This window comes from Hemibagrus wyckioides, linkage group LG23, assembly GCF_019097595.1.
Source record: "Hemibagrus wyckioides isolate EC202008001 linkage group LG23, SWU_Hwy_1.0, whole genome shotgun sequence".
Lineage (NCBI taxonomy): Eukaryota > Metazoa > Chordata > Actinopteri > Siluriformes > Bagridae > Hemibagrus > Hemibagrus wyckioides.
In genome coordinates, this window is record NC_080732.1 from 1,688,620 (window position 1) to 1,703,579 (window position 14,960).

Consider the following 14,960-nt stretch of genomic DNA (forward strand, 5'->3'; position numbering starts at 1 on the left):
CAATTAAATGATTGATTGATTGATTACATCGTTGATTGATTGAATGAATGAATGAATGAATGATTTATTGATTGATTGATTGATTGATGTTTAGTACAAGTTAAAACATGTAATGCTAATCATTTGTCAATAAGCTAGATCACTTTTTCATTTTTTGTTGAGCAAAATAAATGCAAATAAGTCTGCGATTCCATTCAGATATACAGTCATGCACAAATAAACGTGATTTTTCACCTGTACACGCAAAAGACACAAAACAGCACCTCTGATGTTCATTCAATCATTTATTTAACTCTATTAAGCTCTTAATGCGCGTCTTAGCGTGAGAAGAGTCAAAAGTGTCTCCAGATGCGAAGCATCATATCAGCGTTCCACCTGCACGTCTTCCATGTGGCCACTAGAGGGACCTTCCATAACTCGGTATATTTTTGTATCTTTAATATTTTCGTTCACTTGAAGCTCTAAATACATATCCCTTTTTTAATAGAAGAATTTTTGCTTTTGTAACTTTTTTTTCTAACTTAATGTCAAACATAAAAACCTTTTCTGATGGCGTATGGATACAGAAAACAAAACCTCAGTAAAAAGCGTAAAGTAACCGGAACTACTTCTGATAGTGCTGCTCTATTTTTGTGTAATAAGTTTCATAATAATAGTTTTGCTAAGACTTTCTGTCATCTGTCTAAATCTCTAAACCTCACACATTTATTGTCCAGGCTGTAGAATTGAATTTGCATTAAATAGTTTGGATAACTAACATAAATAAACGTCCATTACATACACAGTGATGTAAAAGACAATGTGATTCCTCAGACCAGGCCACCTTCTCCGTGGTCCAGTTCTGATGCCCATTGTTGGCATTTTCGGCGGGTCAGCATGGGCACCCTGACCGGTCTGCTGCTATGCAGCTCCATATGCAACAAACTGTCCTGCACTGTGTATTCTGACCCCTTTCTATCAGAAGCAGCATTAACTTCTTCAGCAGTTTGAGCAACAGTAGCTCGTCTGTTGGATCGGATCACACGGTCCGGCCTTCTCTCCCCACGTGCATCAATGAGCCTTGACCGCCCATGACCCTGTCGCCGATTCACCACTGTTCCTTCCTTAGACCACTTTTGATAGATACTGACCACTGCAGACCGGGAACACCCCACAAGAGCTGCAGTTTTGGAGATGCTCTGATCCAGTGGTCTAGCCATCACAATTTGGTCCTTTTGGTCAAACTCGCTCAAATCCTTATGCTTTTTTCGTTATTTTATTTATTTCAAGATGTGTATATATCAGCACAGAGACATTGATTTAATATCTGGTTAAATCTATAACCCTGACTGAATGCAGCGTCGCTTGTATCAGTCCAGCTGTGGAACTCAAAGTTCTTCTTTTTTCCCTCCTGATATAAGAAGAGATCAGAGACGTCGGCCATACTGGACACACATGCTCAATGTGGGCGCAGAGGAAGCGACTTGTGCGTATGTTTGTTTGAGGAAACAAGTAAGTTAGTATGTTGTAGAGTGACATCTGGCACTGTTCTGAAGTTCTGCATTCATGCTGCAGTGACGATGAACAAACACTCGACTGTCTGTGATGAGAATCGCAGCAATACGGCCAAGAGGATGCGACTCTGACCATGTGTCGCGTTTAAAAGAACATTTAAAGCCTTTGTGAGTAAACTGAATCCTGCAGACATACAAAAAAAAAACAGGCAGCTACACGGTTTGAGCCGATAATTAGTAAATACATCATAAAATAAAACAGTTTTCATTTTTATAGCAAATGAACTAGCCTGAGAACATCCCCTCTGATTGGACTAGACATTGGTCACTCAGGATATACAGGAAGTAGGAAATTGTATATCTAACTTTATTTCCTGTACATGTGTGGAGTTATGCCTTCACTTTAAACCATATTGTTTCAATAGTGCAACTTTAGATTTTTTTTAAAGAAAATAACAAACATATATTTATATTCATAAGAAAATGGAGTTCATTCAGCACTACTGTGAGGAAGGACGTTGATATGGTCAGTGTGATGTTGGATATACTGATAGTGTATCATGGAGTAAAGATTAGTTTATCTCTAAAAACACACCAGAAGAAAGCAAGAATGTTTGGAAGACCAAACTATTCCAGATTAAAGGATGTAAGGAGCGCTATAAGAGCAGAGCTGTGTTCATACACACACCAATCCACTTTCTACTGATCAATCTCAAACAGGAGTAAGAGCAGAGATTTCACTCTTATAAGAAATCCGCTGTAGAAGACGTGGAGATGTTATTCCGAACACTGGAATTAAAGTCCCAGAATGCTCCGCAGCTAGTAACTAAAGCGCTGCTGCATCGCTCTCAGCATGACGTTGTGTGTAAAATAGGAATCCGTTAATTAAAGCGAAAACACACACACACACATTTTATTAACTCGTGTAAACTGGAGATCACGTGCCAGTTCTAGGGATTATTATGTAAGTAGTTCCGGGTGGGTTATCCCTTTAATTCTGTCAGTTTGAGGGCATTTCTCCAGCGCACTGTGGATAAAAATAGACTAAAGTAAGGGTGAATCCGCTCGATCTGGCAACCCAGATTTCAGGCAGCGGGACTGCGTCGAGCGACGCTGCTGCTGCTTCTGTGAAGAGGTGTATGATTTAAGGAGACAAAGAAACGCCTAAAACAGGTAGGACATGAACTTGGAACAGACAGCGTGTGTGCGTGTGTGTTTTAGGATTGTCCAGATGATTGGACATGTCGCGCGCATTCCGCCTGGACGCCGGTTTGTCGTTCACGCAGCATCGTCATGGTGCTCGGAGACACAACAAACAAACCAACAAACAAACAAACAAACAAAACCTCGCCATAAGGCACACATGAAGGCTTTGTGATGAAATCCTATTACAGGTCGCATAACGGCTTCATAAGATGAGTGTGGAAATGGCGCTGAGCGCGCGCACTGTGCACGGGCCTGGGATCAAGCCTCATGTGCTACCGTTTTTGTTTATTCCGTTTAAATAACTGCAATTACTTCTGGGTGCTGATAAGAAAAAAACCCAAAACAAAACGTTAATCAATTCCAGAATGCGTTTATTGTAGTCTTACACTGAGCTGTGTGTGTGTGTGTGTGTTGTAGTCATCACACCATGCATTTTACATCGACCTCAGTATTGATGTCTTGTTTTCCTCTCTCTTTCTGTTTCTCTGTCTCTCTGTCTGTCTCTCCCTGTTTCTCTGTCTCTCTCTCTCTCCCCGTCTCTTTCTCTCCGTCTCTCTCTCCCCCTGTCTATTCCTCTGCCTCTCTCTCCCCGTCTCTCTCTCTCTCTCTCTCTCTCTCTATCCCCGTCTCTTTCTCTCAGCGTCTCTCTCTCTCTCTCCCCATCCATTTCTCTCTCTCTCTCTCTCTCTCTCTCTCTCTCTCTCACACACACTCATTTCATTCGTTTTAAGAGACGTTTTTCGTTTTATTTTCATCATGATTATTATTATTATTATTATTATTTTTATTATTATTATTATTATTATTATTATTATTATTATAATGTTTACGTGATATGACAGTCTCAGTGATCAGAGAAGACACAGAAGTGGAACATAAATAAATCTGGTGGATCTGATCTGTGATATCTGATTAAAACAAATCACATATCAGATCCTTTAACAATTTCCAGCACTTGAAATATTTACATAGAATATAAAGAGACTTTTCTTTTGTTATATTATTGCTCCTTGTAAATCTGTAGGAGTTTTTAAAGAAGATTGTTATCCTGACGTCTGTAGTATTGACAGAGGTGGACAGTAAAGAAGTACATTTACTTGAGTACTGTACTTAAGTACACTTTTTGAGTATCTGTACTTTACTTGAGTATTATTTTTTCTGGATACTTTTTACTTTAACTTCACTACATTTGAAAGACAAATACTCTACTTTTACTCCACTACATTTCTGTCCAGGTCATTGAGTAGAAAGTAGTTACATTAATCATAGGATGATTTTTTTCACTCTTGTAGCGTCACGTGTTGTAAAGTTCAGTGGTTTTCCATAATTTTTTTAACTCAATTGCTCAACTGATCAATTGCTGACAAAATGGATGAATATATGCTTTGTATATTATACACCACCAACGCATTGGTAATGATGTTAGTTAACACACAAAAACGTATGCTGTGTCCAAATTCTTATACTATGTGTCCTAAATAGTATTCAGAAATAGAATTAGTATGCCCCAAATCGTAGTATACTGAAAAGAGTATTCCAAAAATTCCTGGATGGTCTACTACTTCCGGTAGAAATAATAGTCGAAAGTGCAGAACAATGCACACTCTAATGGGTAATATTGCCCACAACGCATTGTACACAGGAGGGAGGAGCCTGGACAATGGTGTAAATGCATATTAAAACGGTGTAAATGAATTGTGGAAATATATATAACTCTGCTTTGTTAAAGCAGTGTTGCTGTTGGGTGGTTGTACAGCTACAGTTGTGTAGCTGGGTTTTAAAGCAGGTTAGATTTTTTTTTTCTGACCAGGCTTCATTTACAGACCATTTGATTGAAATGTTCATGAGTGGATACACATAGATGTGTACAGGTACATCTCAAAATTTAGAATATAATGAAAAAGGTCAATATTTTTTGTCGCTCAGTTCAGAAAGTGAAACCCATATATTATATAGATTCATTACACATAGAGTGAAATATTTCAAGCCTTTATTTCTTGAAGTTGTGATGATTATGGCTTACAGATAAGGAAAACCCAAAATTCTGTGTCTCAGAGAATTAGAATATTGTGAAAAAGTTCAATATTGGAAAGTCATGGTGTCGCACCCTAATCAGCTAATTACCTCAAAACACCTGCAAAGGTTTCCTGAGCTTTTAAATGGTCTCTCAGTCTGGGTCAGTAGGCTACACAATCATGGGGAAGACTGCTGACTTGACAGTTGTCCAGAAGACAGTCAATGACACCTTCAACAAGGAGGGTAAGCCACAAAAGGTCATTGCTAAAGAAGCTGGTTGTTCACAGAGTGCTGTATCCAAGCATATTCATAGAAAGTTGAGTGGAAGGAAAAAGTGTGGTAGGAGAAGGTGCACCAGCAAAAGGGATAACCGCAGCCTTGAGAGGATTCTCAGGCAAAATCCATTCAAGAATTTGGGGGAGCTTCAGACGAATCCTAGACATGGCCTACAAATGTCGCATTCCTCGTGTCAAGCCACTCCTGAACCAGAGACAACGTCAGAAGCATCTTACCTGGGTTGTGGAGAAAAAGAACTGGACTGTTGCTCAGTGGTCCAAAGTCCTCTTTTCAGATGAAAGTAAGTTTTGCATTTCATTTGGAAATCAAGGTCCCAGAGTCTGGAGTAAGAGTGGAGAGGCACAGAATCCATGTTGCTTGAAGTCCAGTGTGAAGTTTCCACAGTCAGTGATTTGGGCTGCCATGTCATCTGCTGGTGTTGGTCCACTGTGTTTTCTGAAGTCCACAGTCAACGCAGCCATCTACCAGGAAATCTTAGAGCACTTCATGCTTCCTTCTGCTGACAAGCTTTATGGAGATGCTGATTTCATTTTCCAGCAGGACTTGGCACCTGCCCACACTGCTAAAGGTACCATAAGCTGGTTCAATGACCATGGTGTTACTGTGCTTGATTGGCCAGCAAACTCGCCTGACCTGAACCCCATAGAGAATCTATGGGGTATTGTCAAGAGGAAGATGAGAGACACCAGACCCAACAATGCAGATGACCTGAAGGCTGCTATCAAAGCAACCTGGGCTTCCATTACACCTGAGCAGTGCCACAGGCTGATTGCCTCCATGCCACGCCGCATTGATGCAAAAGGAGGCGCAACCAAGTATTGAGTGCATAGAAACGAACATACTTTTAGAAGTCTGACATTTCTCTTTGAAATATCCTTTTTTTATTGATCTTATGTAATATTCTAATTTTCTGAGACACAGAATTTTGGGTTTTCCTTATCTGTAAGCCATAATCATCACAATTTCAAGAAATAAAGGCTTGAAATATTTCACTCTGTGTGATGAATCTATATAATATATGGGTTTCACTTTCTGAACTGAGTGATAAAAAATATTGATCTTTTTCATGATAGTCTTATTTTTTGAGATGTACCTGTACTTTTTTGTTGGGGGTGGTAGGAGTGTTTACATTAAAAATGAAAATGATTATACCTCTCTTTTTTGTCAATTCAGTTGTTTAATTTCTATAGGTTTTGTAACATTCTAAAAGCTCTTAATTCCACAGATACTACAAACTGGTCAGTATATTCACTAGGTTGCTACAAAAGGTACTGTAAGTACCTTGTTTTATGATTGTTGCATACAACAATGCAACAATAATAAAACAATGCGTTGACATTTACTTTTGATACTTAAGTACTTTTAAAAACAAGTACTTCTGGACTTTTACTTAAGTAAAAATCTGTCTTTACAACTTTTACTTGTAATGGAGTAATGTTTGACCAGTAGTATTTGTACTTTCACTCAAGTAAGGAAGTTGTGTACTTCGTCCACCTCTGAGTATTGATAGAGTTGATTATTGATGTTGTGTAAGTAGGTTTTTACCTCAGTACTCAGACTCGAGCTAGTTTATAGACACCTTTGCAGATTTTTATGAAAACATTTAGGGGAAAAAAAGCTTTACTTCTGACTCTTTCAGATTTCTGGCACTGGGCACTCCTTCTGTACATGCTGTTGCTATAGAAACGATAAAGTATCAGGATGAGAGCGTTAATATAAACCTGCCAGCTGCTGCTCTAGAAAATGAATCAACACCTTCTGACCAATCAGAATCCAGCATTCAGCAGATTTTGTAAGGAGAGAACCAATCAGATTGCAGCCTTCGTCATTCTGAAGCTTGGGACCAAAAAGTGGACAAAAAATAATTCCATATATATATAAATAATGCTGCAGTTTCTCTGGGAGTAAATATAAATATCACAACATATTTTGAATGTTATTATTGAAATATAACTTTTTTTTTTTGCCTGATTGCTGACCGCTAACTGTTTTATTGTGTAATCTGTGCAATAAAATGACCTCTAAAGCAACACTGTGTATAAAAGCTCCAGTGTAATGCTAACACAGCTATTACACGTTATCATTCATTCTGTTAGTTTAATGTAATTAATAATAGATGGACGAGTGCGGAGTTCGGGGTGTTTACGTGGATTATTCAGATGTTCTGATCATATTTCTGTGTTATGTGTTGTCTTCAATCCTTCATCATCATCCTTATTTCCTGTCGTTGCATCACATCACACAGATTTCCAGATTGATGGATGATGAAGAAATTTAATCACACCTCTCTCTCTCTCTCTCTCTCTCTCTCTCTCTCTCTCTCTCTCTCTGTCTCTGTCTCTGTCTGTTTATCTATCTATCTCTCATTTGGACTCAGGGACACTGTGACAATGAAAATACAATATCTATCTATCTATCTATCTATCTATCTATCTATCTATCTATCTATCTATCTATCTATCTATCTATCTATCTATCTATCTATCTATCTATCTATCTATCTATCTATCTATCTATCTATCTATCTATCCATGTTGTAACAGATCGATACATTCTGAGTTTGTTGATGATTCCTTTAGGCTAAAGTGACAGTTGTACAGAATGCTCAGTGCACATGATCTGTGTGTGTGTGGTGTGTGTTTGGAACATCTTCACTTCTACTACGGTGGATCTATCTATCTATCTATCTATGGACTCAGGGAATGAAATACACAATATCTGTCTGTCTGTCTGTCCCTGTTGAACTTCTGTGTGTTTATAATTCACTCCGTCAGGGAGGACTTGATGTTCAGATCAGTGCCATCAGATCCTGCTTTAGAAATCCAGAAGAACTGAAATCATCGTTTAAAACACAGTGAAGAAAAAAGGACAGAGTGAAAGTACACACCTCTACTACTTCCTGTAGAGGCGGACTCTTAGTCTGGTTAAAGTAGTCTGATTTTATTCAGAATCTCAGACATGCTCAGTTACGAAAGTCTTCTCTGGAAATAGATTAGAGAGAAATGAAGAATGTTTGTAGAGATCAGAGCAGTGATGACGTTTAAAGCCTGCTTTCTGTTGAATGATAAAATCTGTTCATTCACTCACTGTCACTTTTTTGTTAAAGCTGTTGTACAAGCTGTCTGTGTGGGTGACTTGGCAGATGCTACTGTGGCCCGCTACCACACACACACCATATACACACACACCATATACACACACACACACACACTATACACACCATATACACACACACCATATACACACACACCATATACACACACACACACACACTATACACACCATACACACACACCATACACACACACACCATAAACACACACACACACACACACTATACACACCAACACACACACACAAACACACACATCATATACACACACACAAACACACACATACCATATACACACACACACACACTATACACACCATACACACACACACAATATACACACTATACACACACACACAAACACACACACACACCATATACACACACACAAACACACACATACTATATGTATATATATATATCTACACACACCACACACATACCATATACACACAAACACATGCACACATACACACACACATACTCATACACACTCACACATATCACATGCGCACACAACACACACCACACACACATGCAGACACACACCACACATACACCATATATACACATCACTTAAACACACATACACACACACCACACTCACAAGCACACACCATGTACACACGCACACACACACACACACACACACAGAGATCATGTGCATTGAGCATTTTGTACAATTGTCACTTTAGCCTAAAGGAATTCGCGAGAGAGAGAGAAAGGGGGGGATAACAAAGGGAGAGATAGAATGAGATATATACATAGACAAATGGATGAATGGGGACAGAAACAGAGAAGGATAACACACACGGATAGACAGATGAATGGAGGAATAGGAAGAGAGAGAGAGAGAGAGAGAGAGAGGTGTGTGTGTGGTGTTTGAGATGTGTATCTGGCTCAGTTCAGGGACAGGTGCTTGGTGTATCAGATGATAGTCAGCACTGGTCACATTTGGTCAGATCGTCTTTCTTCCACGTTTCAGCATGTGATAATACCCGAGTAACTGATTCCTACGTAACGAATAAAAGACTCTGGAAATGTCCAAAACCTTCACCTCTGAGTCTTCTGACACTGGAGACTCCAGTGAATGTTAATAAATCCTTCATATTATTCTTATCAATGTTTATGGGTCATGACTCAGAGGTCATTAATTATCATCATCACATTATGAATAATCCTGAACCAGAATCCTGAAGGAATCAGGCTGGACATTTCACCTTTGAGTAAAGTCCACAATCATCCAGAATATCTCTTGGTCAGCACGGCCGCTGATCCACCCTGCTGACCTCCTTCCAAGTGTTTATCTGCCCCGTGATACCATTTGTGAACTGAACAGCTGAGAACGAGCGCACTGTGATGATGACGCGCTAATTATAGCAGTGCAGCTCGTCAGGGTGCGGCACGGCATGGCTGCAGCTCTAACACGCTAATAAAGACTAGAACATTCTGCAGAAACAAACAGACGCTTCTCCTTCTCCCAGGCATTGTTGCTTTTTGTTATAGGCAAAAAATTAATATCATCCTGGTATTATTTCTTCTCTGCTCTAATTCATCCCAGAGGTGTTCTATGGGGTTGAGGTCAGGACTCTGTTCAGGCCAGTGAAGTTCCTCCACACCAAACTCACTCATCCATGTCTTTATGGAGCTTGCCTTGGTCACTGGTGTGCAGTCATGTTGGAACAGGAAGGGGTCATCCCCAAACTGTTCCCACAAAGTTGGGACCATGAAATTGTCCAAAATGTCTTGGTATGAAGCTGAAGCATAGTCTTAGTCCTTTCACTGGAACTATGAGGCCGAGTCCAACCCCTGAAAAACACCACCTGAACTCAATGATCTGGAGGGGTGTGCCAATACTTTTGGCTATTAGGAGTGTTTTTAGGTTCTTCGCTCGGTGCAGGTTTGGTCAGTTTAAAGGGACACGCCAGTGTTTTGTCAGCCTCATCATTATCTTTAGTGTTTGTGTGTGTATGGTGTCTCTTTGTGAAGGGGATATGGTAGCTCAGTGATTATGGTGCTGGACCACTGATCAGAAGGTCATCAGCTCAAATCCTATATCCACCAAGCTGACCCTTGAGTGAGGCCCCTGATCCTCAATTACTCCATTGTATAAAATGTAAGTCCTTCTGGATAAGGACATCTCCCACATGCTGTAAGTTTAATGGCAGCTGTTGCAATTATAGTTAAAAGAAGAAGATTATTTTCATAGAGAGGTTTTCTTCAAGAGTTGCATTTCCCATCGCCTTTAATGCTACAACAACAGTTACCTTTAATTCTGGATGGAGATTAGATTGAAAACTTTTGTTTTAAAAACAGAATGATGTAAACAGTCGTATCAGAGGTGAAAAGTCCATCTGATTTCCAGACTTCGCAACAGACACTGGTGATAACAAACCTGGAACAGAGGATGCTATCACTTTAATGTCTTCCTAAGGTCACAGTGTAAGCTAGTTCTTATCCCTGCAAATCCGATCTCCAGTGGATTAGAGTAGTGGCTTAGCACGCACTCTGGTCTTGTTTCCACCCGAATGCTTCAATCAAATTTCCAGAGAATTAGCAAAACATCTGTACGTTTGAAGCAAATCTGAATATTAGCGAGAATGGAGAAAAAACAGCAGGGAAAAATGATGAAATGTGTACATTGTGTTTGTGTGAGATTTTGGGTCAAATTTGTGTTAATTATACTTTTGGATCCAGTTGAATCAGAGATCTTACTGAGATTGTAATGTCATGCTAGTCATCTCTCCAGCTAGAATGCTAATCATTCATTCATTCACCTCGGGTAACCTTTTCCTCCTGAGCTGTTCTTGTGTTATCATTTATAGTAATACATGTAATATTTGATATGTCTGGGTCTCTCTCTCTCTCTCTCTCTGTCTGTCTCTCTCTCTCTCTCTCTCTCTCCCTGTCTCTCTCTTTTCCAGACACTGTTATGTTGAAATAAATTAGATATGACTGATGTGGAGGCAACGTATGAAGACTTCATAGCCTCTGGAAGGACGGGCAGAAGGAATGCAGTGCATGACATCCTGGGGGAATCAGGAGGACTGGACGCTAGCGGACTCTCGCAGACGCTTTCTGAGCTTAACGTCAACAAAACAGGCACGTGAGAACATCTCGACTTCTACACCGACGACAGGACCTGATACGGTTCTGGTCCGGATGTGATCTAGGGTTATTCAATTCTCATATTCTGAGTGAAATAATTGGGTGTTTATCTCAAACATGGCAACCTGCTTAAAATATCTCCTGTGAGGTGTAGTCAGGGTTCCCAGATATGGGTTAGGTTTAGATTGGAGGTTTATTAGAGAAAAGGAAAGAGAAGAGAATTATTATTATTATTATTGTTATTATTATGTATTTGTTTATTTATTTATTTTAGAGTGACGGTTGCCAGATATGCGTTCAGTTTATTGTAGAAAAAAGAAAGAGAAGAGAATTTTGTGGATTATTATTATTATTATTATTATTATTATTACTATGATTAATAATAATAATGATAATCAATTAATTAATTAATTTATTTATTAATTTTTTTAGAGTGAGGGTTGCCAGATATAGGTTAGGTAAATTAATATTTATTTATTAATTAATTAATTAATTAATTTATTATTATCATATATATATAGGAAAATCTGTGTTTTCCTTTTTTGTCTGAATGCTTTGAGATTTTTTAAAAAACATTTTTTATTCCAGATTTACAGTGTAGGTCTTTTTTTTAATTCCATAAACATTTTATTTTCATTGTATAGGATTGTTTTGTTTCATCACTGTGTCACCGAGTGTTGGTGAGGAACTAGTTGAGGCATAGGAGGAGAAGTTGGTCTGTGTTTATTGCTTGAACTCGTGCCTAAAAACCTCGTTTAAATGTGACTCGAAGCAATGTTTTGAAAGAGTAGAAGATAAAATGTCTTCGCATTTAGTGAACATCACCTTACAGAAATCTATATATACTGTTTATGAGCTGTCATGAAATATCTTTCTACTCCTGATCTCACTCTTTTTTAAAACCCTTTTTTAATCTTTTTCCTTCAAGATGAAGGGAACAATGGAGAGAAAAGCTCGAGCTCCTCAGACTCTGATCCCAAACCTGAGGAGAGCAAAGCGGAGGGAACGTAAAGGACTCCTGTGCCATTAGAAGGACAGAGAGATCTGTCTCCATCAGTTCCATCCTGTGGCAATTTGAGAACCAGACATGGCCTGGCGGACACGGCGACGCCGTCTACCAGTCTGCCCTGGACTCAGCCGAGGTACTGCCTTCACGGCATTCGGAGGAAAAGGCTGGACTTGTAGCTTCAGCACCGGATGATACCATAGCTGATGTACCGTAGGCACTCCCTTAGCTAATCACTGTTCGTTGTTAGCTGTGGAAATGGAGCTAAACCTCTCAGAGCTGCTCAAGACCTAGCAGAAGATTCGTAGGATCTTCTCGGATCTTCTCAGCGTTTGACTTTCCGTCACATGGAGTCATGGAGGGAAACATTTTTTGATCCACTGCCAAGTTAGCCATGTTTCAGTGTTCTTAATTTGTATAAGTAGTGGTGGTGTTGTAGTAGCTTACCTTTTTACGTATTTAAATATTCATTCTGTGTTTTAATCAGGTTTTGGTTTTCCACGTAACGTTTCAGCCGATGTTCTTATCGACTACACGCAAGAAATGACGTTTTTTCCACGTAACACAGAACGGATGAGTTAAATGTCACTGAAAACGGTCTAAAAAGTGATGCATGACACCTAAATATAATTCAGAGAATATACATGTACAAAATATGCAGCTGTGTAAAAGTGAGCTAAACGTTTGTGGTATATTTCTTTCTTTTTGATTTTATTTTTTAAATAAAAAGTAAACAAACAAACAGAAAAAATTAAGCACATTTTTTTGGTCAACACGGCCCTGGATTTATTTATTATTTATTTATTTATTTATTTTTGAGCTCACCTTGATGGATTTTTAATATATATGTCTTCCACTTTTGTTCACGTTGTTGCTCGGTGTGACGTTTTTTTGGTAATAAACATAACCGAATGATGTTTCTGTCATCATTAATGCTTTTGACTTTTTTTCTTGTGTCTCTCAGATGACTATGTTTGGTAAATAGAAAGAAAGAAAGAAAGAAAGAAAGAAAGAAAGAAAGAAAGAAAGAAAAGAAAGAAATAATTGAAGGAAGGAAAAAAGAAGAAAGAAAGAAAGAAAGAAATGGACATAAAAGGACTGAATAGTAATTCTTATTTATAAAGAATAATAGGATGAATATGTAAATGAGCCTAATTAAAACACAAATTCATAGCAAATTTTTTCATTATTTGTTAGTATGACTACTTGCATTCTTGTATATATATATATAAATATATATATTGAGTAATATTTAAATTGCTGTGTTCGGGAGTTCGTCGTATTATCCAATCAGATGCGTCAGATTTAATCACGTGACCCGGACGTCGCTAGCGGTCAGTCTAATTAAATCGCTTTGCTAAATTGAATTTTTCTCACAGAGAGGCAACCAAATAAATAACAGAAGGTTTTCTTTTTCATTATAAATGTAAAAGTTGAGTCTAAAGGCGAAGAGAAGAAAGAAGAGAAAAGAAGAGGACAAAACTGTCAGGACTGGTTTATTTATTTATTTATTTTTTACACCTGCTCCTTCTTTTACCTCAGCAGGTAAATTAGCCTAACTAGCTTAACAGTTTAATTAATTCATTAGCAGTGTAATGTATTATGAATCTGCTTTGTTGTGACATGTTAAACCGGATGCCTGCTGGAAGGAAATCCAGCAAATGAGTGAGTAAACTGTGTGTTTATTTATTTCTTTATTTTCTCTCCTGGCCGCTGCGCCAGTGTTTCCATCCAGAGCTGTCCTGGACAGAACAGTGCCGAGGGTGCCAATACTTCTGCTTGCGTGTTTGTAGCTTGTTTGCTTTGCTGTAACGGTGTTTGGTGTTGAGCAGATGGAAACAGTACGAGTTGTTCACTTATTTTAGGGCCAGTGTGTTGTTTAGTGTTGTGTTTGTTTTGCTGTAGTGACGTCACAACTTTAGTTCCCCATGTTAGCAGATAGAAAGCAGAAGAAAGCAGAGAGCTTTATTGTCCTTTTGGCTGTAAATAAAATGTTTCAGGATTAATTATGAAAGAAAAACAGACTTGAAAGGATCAGCACTTTATGACTGAATTTGAACCTAGTGCCTGAACTTCCTCACATGGATCAGGAACCTCTGAAGGGCCACACTAGCTAGTTAATCATCATAACATACGCTTGTTGTTAGTCACGTGATCACACATCATGCCTCATGGATATGTTGTAAAGAGGGAGTTGAACAGGATGTTATAACTGGTCGTTTCTTCTGTTCAGTTGAGAAAATTCTCAGTAAAATGTTTGAGGGTTGTGAAACTTCAATGCATGAAAAATGTCCTTCACAGGCTGTGCTATTAGTCCTGTATGTCATCCTTCACCACTGCTGCATTGTGTGGATTTATTTGTTTTTTGGATTGGATGTTAGCGCTGCAGAATAATAAAAATAATAATACCTCAATAATGCTTCACGTCACCTTGTTTGGCCTTAACTAGAGACAAACCTAATAAGGGACCAGACATGGGCCAGAAGGATTTATTTACAAAATAATAATAAAGAAATTCATCTCTACAACATGTGTATATATATTACAGCTTTCCCATGAGACAAGCTGAAGAGCTGTGGAGGCGATCAGGGCAGCTGTGGTGTTGGAAGTCGTTACATTTTAATGTGTGTTAAAACTTTATCAAATTATATAAATAAATAACTAAAGTATATGTTAAGTTGTTATTTAAATCACGTGAACATGAGTTTTAAAAAGGAATCGT

General features: G+C 38.5%; 1 protein-coding gene across 1 annotated transcript; it reads left to right on the forward strand.

Moving 5' to 3' along the window:
* The first annotated feature begins 2,507 nt into the window (after positions 1-2,507).
* Positions 2,508-13,154, forward strand: pkia (cAMP-dependent protein kinase inhibitor alpha). The gene is made up of 3 exons (XM_058375944.1): positions 2,508-2,666; positions 11,049-11,226; positions 12,161-13,154. The coding sequence occupies exons 2-3, from the start codon at positions 11,076-11,078 to the stop codon at positions 12,241-12,243; spliced, it is 234 nt and encodes a 77-aa protein (XP_058231927.1). The 5' UTR covers positions 2,508-2,666; positions 11,049-11,075; the 3' UTR covers positions 12,244-13,154.
* Positions 13,155-14,960: the final 1,806 nt, after the last annotated feature.

Excerpts from the sequence above, each read along its gene's own strand:
- pkia (XM_058375944.1), top strand. The coding sequence starts at position 11,076 with ATGACTGATGTGGAGGCAACGTATGAAGACTTCATAGCCTCTGGAAGG. Across the intron at positions 11,227-12,160 it reads GCTTAACGTCAACAAAACAG|ATGAAGGGAACAATGGAGAG; the intron begins GCACGTGAGAAC and ends TTTTCCTTCAAG.